The sequence below is a fragment of the Bison bison genome, unplaced genomic scaffold (genome assembly GCF_000754665.1).
Source record: "Bison bison bison isolate TAMUID 2011002044 unplaced genomic scaffold, Bison_UMD1.0 scf7180017864266, whole genome shotgun sequence".
Lineage (NCBI taxonomy): Eukaryota > Metazoa > Chordata > Mammalia > Artiodactyla > Bovidae > Bison > Bison bison.
This window is the reverse complement of record NW_011494838.1, coordinates 1,002,672-1,007,759: the sequence shown is the minus strand read 5'-3', so window position 1 is coordinate 1,007,759 and position 5,088 is coordinate 1,002,672. Positions and strand designations below refer to the sequence as shown.

General features: G+C 51.4%; 1 protein-coding gene across 1 annotated transcript in view; it reads left to right on the top strand.

The window, feature by feature from the left end:
• Positions 1 to 4,240, top strand: part of MYT1L (myelin transcription factor 1-like) — a 132,683-nt gene extending 128,443 nt beyond the window's left edge. Inside the window, 2 exon segments of the mRNA XM_010848441.1 lie at positions 3,651 to 3,794; positions 4,100 to 4,240. Of these exon segments, the coding sequence (XP_010846743.1) occupies positions 3,651 to 3,794; positions 4,100 to 4,240 (285 nt within the window).
• The last annotated feature ends 848 nt before the right edge of the window (positions 4,241 to 5,088 follow it).

Below are 5,088 nucleotides of genomic sequence, written 5' to 3'. Positions count from 1 at the left end.
CAGCCTTTCTGGGACCCTGCCTATGGGCTCAGGCATCAGGGACAGGCTGCTGCTGGTCCTTGCCCCCTGGGGGCACAGCCCCTCCAGGGTGGGAAGGTTGGAGACCCCACTGCCTGGCTTTCTGGTGCCCCCCTGCCCTGCCGCCCCCACGGTGCCAGTGACACCCAGGGAGGGAGAGGGCCTCGCTGCTGTGCTATGACCGGAGGTGCAGGCAGAGCTCAGCGGGGCCCCCTGACCACACTGGACACCCAGTGATGGATACGAGGCAAAGGTCATGGCGCCTGCCACCCCACCCCCAGCCTGGAACCCAGACCACCTGAGCCTCACCCTTACCTGTGTTAACTGCGGGTTCCGTGTGAGCTTTCAGTGCAGGAGCAGGCTCTGGTTCTGCTGCCTCAAAGGCATGAATGTCAGTCTGACCCGCGTTTTACTCCTGCAGAGGCTGCGGGAGACCAGGGTCCCTGCAGGGTCCTGGATCCCGAGCTCAGAAGAGCTCAGTGGTCTCTCCATCAGAAGTGCTCAGGACGGTGCTTCCCTGGCGCCCAGTGCCAGGACTCGGCATTTCCAAGGCAAGGGGCACAGGGGCACAGGTTCAGTCCCTGGCCAGGGAACCAAGAGCCCTAAAGCTTTGTGGCTTGGCAAAAACAAATTTCTTTTTTCAAGTGTAGAGTTATGTATACTTTTTGTTTCATCAAATCAGTACTTGCTTAGCTCTGTGTATGTCTCTTACACGTCTTAGCTCTATCGTGAGCCCGGGCGAGAGGTCATGTTCACAGGCACACACGGTCCTCGGGTCCTCGTCCCTCTGCTGCAGGAAGCCTGCTGCTTGTCACACACGTAGACGAGGATGCTCCCAATAGCAGGGGGGGCCCTGTCCCACCCACACCCCCTCCCCTGTCCACCCCCGCCCTCCCCAGGCTGAGGACCTTGAGCTGACGGCACGGGGCTCCTGACCCGCAGAACAGGCTGCCTCCAGCCCCTCCCCAAGCCCCGGGTGCCCGGGACAGATGGCCGGGCCATTCCTCCACCAGAGCCAGCCTTGGCCTCTCCTGGTCTGGATGATGCCAGACGCCCAGTACCCACGGCTGCCTCGGGGTGGGCTTGAGAGGAAGGTGCCGGCTCCGCCCTCCTGCTGGGAGCCCCGTGGGAGCGCGGTCAGCCCTTCCACCCCGAGGGGCCAGCCACGGGGGACGCTGACCCCCTGGCAGCACTCTGCCCGCCCCCTGTTCCACCTGTGCTCCAACTCAGAGCAGTTCCTGGGGTGCTAGGTTTTCCTCTGAACCCTGCTGGGTCAGAAGCCCAGGACAACGAGTGTCCTTCCATGGGAAACACTCTCACCTAGAGACGTGCCTATTGACAAGTGCTGTTGCTCCTGATGGAGAAGGAAACGGCAACCCACTCCAGTATTCATGCCTGGAAAATCCCATGGACCGAGGAGCCTGGTGGGCTACAATCCATGGGGTCGCAAAGAGTCGGACACGACTGAGCGACTTCTGTGTGTGTGTGTGTGTGTGTGTTGCTCCTGAATCCACAAAGAGCCAGATCTCGCCTGGCGAACCTGGGAAAGCTGAAGCCAGGGACTCCCTCAGACCCCAGCTGCTTGGGATCCTTGGATGTGGGCAGGGACACCATATGTGAGAAATCAGAGTTTAGAGCTGATGAGCAGAGATTTGGGTAATCTGGGGCAGTCGGCGGTTGCCAGTTGGAGGCGCCAGGCTGTGAGCTTGGTGTCCAGCAGACAGTCCTGTTCCCATGCCTCTCCTCTGAGGCCAGTCTGGGGACCCATGGAGCCCAGCACACATGCTGTGACCTCCAGGAGCTCCCTGTTCGGTTCCATCGCTGGGTCCCTCCAACCTTCGCAGAGCAAGCAGCTCTCCAGCCTTCTTTGCAGTAAGTGAGGGCTGGTTGTCTGGTGGCAGGCAGAGGCCAGGAGGGTGCACAGCAATGGTTACATTCTCTCTGGCAGGTTAGAGGAAGGGGGGGCGGTCAGGAAGCCATGCCAGACCCTTCTTTGAGGCAGGGAGGCAGTGACACCATACAGGCCGCTAGGGACCCCTGCCTCATGACTACGGAGAGGATCAGTTCAGTCGCTCATTCGTGTCCAACTCTTTGGGACCCCAAGGACTGTAGCACGCCAGGGCTCCCTGTCCATCACTAACTCCCAGAGCTTGCTCAAACTCATGTCCATTGAGTCGGTAATGCCATCCAACCATTTCATCCTCTGTCCTCCCCTTCTCCTTCTGCCTTCAGTCTTTCCCAGCATCAGGGTCTTTTCTAATGAGTCAGTTCTTCACATCAGGTGGCCAAAGGATTGGAGTTTCAGCTTCAGCATCAGTCCTTCCAATGAATATTCAGGACTGATTTCCTTTAGGATGGACTGGTTGGATCTCCTTGCAGTCCAAGGGACTGTCAAGAGTCTTCTCCAACACCACAGTTCAAAGGCATCAATCCTTCGGTGCTCAGCTTTCCTTACAGTCCAACTCTCACATCCATACATGACCACTGGAAAAACCATAGCCTTGACTAGATGGACCTTTGTTGGCAAAGTAATGTCTCTGCTTTTTAATATTCTGTCTAGGTTGGTCATAGCTTTTCTTCCTAGGAGCAAGCATCTTTTAATTTCATGGCTGCAGTCACCATATGCAGTGATTTTGGAGCCCAAGAAAATAAAGTCTGTCACTGTTTCCATTGTTTCCCCATCTGTTTGCCATAAAGTGATGGGATCAGATGCCATGATCTTAGTTTTTTGAATGTTGAGTTTTAAGCCAGCTTTTTCACTCTCTCTTTCACTTTCATCAAGAGGCTCTTGAGTTCCTCTTTGCTTTCTGCCAAAATGGTGGTGTCATCTGCATATCTGAGGTTATTGATATTTCTCCCGGAAATCTTGATTCCAGCTTGTACTTCATCCAGCCCAGCATTTCTCATAATGTACTCTGCATAGAAGTTAAATAAGCAGGGTGACAACATACATCAATATACAGCGTTGATGTATTCCTTTCCCAATTTGGAACTAGTCTGTTGTTCCATGTCCGGTTCTAACTGTTGCTTCTTGACCTGTGTACAGATTTCTCAGGAGGCAGGTCAGGTGGTCTGGTATTCCTATCTCTTGAAGAATTTTCCAGTTTGTTGTGATGCACACAGTCAGTCTTTGGCGTTGTCAGTAAAGCAGTAGATGTTTTCTCTGGAGAGGATAGTGACTCACAAGTAAACAATATTTCAGGACTTCTCTGCGCAGCATTAGACTCAGCCTAAGAAGAAGAAGTGTTAGCCCCACGTCCTAAGGCACTAATCCAGACAGATCGTCCTGTCATGCCAGCAGAAAGGCCCGGGTGGCACAAGGCCGGTCCTCACACGATCGTTTGTGCTCAGTGGCCAGAAGACCTTGTAAAACCTGCATGAAAGCTGAGACGACCTGGCAACCTCGCCCGCCCTCATGCACTGGTTCCTTTTCAGAGAGACCAGCTGTTAGGGTCCAGGTGCCGAGGGCTCGAGCGTGAGGACTCAAAGCACACCAAGTGACCCCTTCAGCGTCCAGCCCTTCACACGGAGAACTCTGGATTTGAGCAAAGAGGCTGCATCCCCGCGTGGGCCCCCGAGGCCTCTCGCTGGGGGCGGCTTGTGTTACATGTCGCGTGGTCTGTGCGTTTCAGATCACCACCATGGAGTCCAGCCTCAAGACCATCGAGGAGGAGAACAAGGTGATCGAGCAGCAGAATGAGTCGCTCCTGCACGAGCTCGCCAACCTCAGCCAGTCCCTGATCCACAGCCTCGCCAACATCCAGCTGCCACATATGGTAAGTGACCGGCGCCGGGCGGAGGCCCCTGGGGGCCGCGCGCAGTGCTCATCCTAGCGTAGCTGTCTGTCTGTCTGTCCTCGTGGTTCTCAGACCTCAGATGCTTGCGGTTACCTCCCCCAAACCGTACCGTGAACCGCTCTGGTGGGGCTGATCGGTAAATCCCCTAAGGTTAAGTTGCTCTGAAAGGCCTTTTAAGTAAGATAAGGACAGTGGCGTTAGGCTGGGATACTATTTTATGCTGATGTGAATATCCTATTGAGAAAATAAAAGTTGCATATGAACTACTATTTAATATCTCGTAGGATCCAATCAATGAACAAAATTTTGATGCGTACGTGACTACTTTGACGGACATGTATACAAATCAAGACCGTTATCAGAGCCCAGAAAATAAAGCTCTACTGGAAAATATAAAGCAGGCTGTGAGAGGAATTCAGGTCTGAACAGCTGCTGTAGTGGTGGAATCTTGCTTAAAAAACGATGCCTCTTGTTCTTTGCTGCTGTAATTTACCAGAAAGTGTTATATATTTATTTCTGTTTGAAACAGTGTTATGCTTACAAGACTTCATAATGATTTTATGTCTTGCTTTAAAGATAGTACCTGCAGAATAGTTTTGGAATACATTCACATTTTTGTACGTTTTCATATAAGCTGACATAGTGTGACATGCCATGTAATGTTTATAGCTGCTAATGTATGCACATTTGGGGGTATATATATTTCTGAAGAGGTAAGCCGATCAAAATAAATAGAGTGTACATTCTTTTTAATGCTTTAGTGATTAAATGTTTAGTATTTTGAACTGAAATGGACACACACACACACACACACAAACAGCTCTGAATGATCATTTGGTGGCCCTGCAGCCACTTTTTAGATGTTATCGTTTTGCCTCATGTTGGAGGATCTTACGGAATTTAAGAAATACATTTTGTGTGCATATTGTTTCATAGCAAGAATTGGTTGCAAAAAAAAATGCTTTATTTTTGAACAATGCTTGGAAATATTATGTGATTTTTTTGTTTGTTTGTTTTAGGAGGATGGTGTATGGTGGGGGCAATAAATGAGGTTTTTTGCATTCCAAGGAAATGGCATATGGATTAACTGTAAGAAATGAGATAAGTAATTTATTGTAAGACAACATCAAGCCATGGAAACTTGGCAGAAGATTCAAAGCAGCTTAAACAGCACTTTTAAATTAACGCCTGAGCGTTGCATGGTGTGACGGTGGGACCTTCAGCTAAGACAGGGGCAGAGTAGAGGTGGGCGACCCGAAGACGCCTCCTCCTC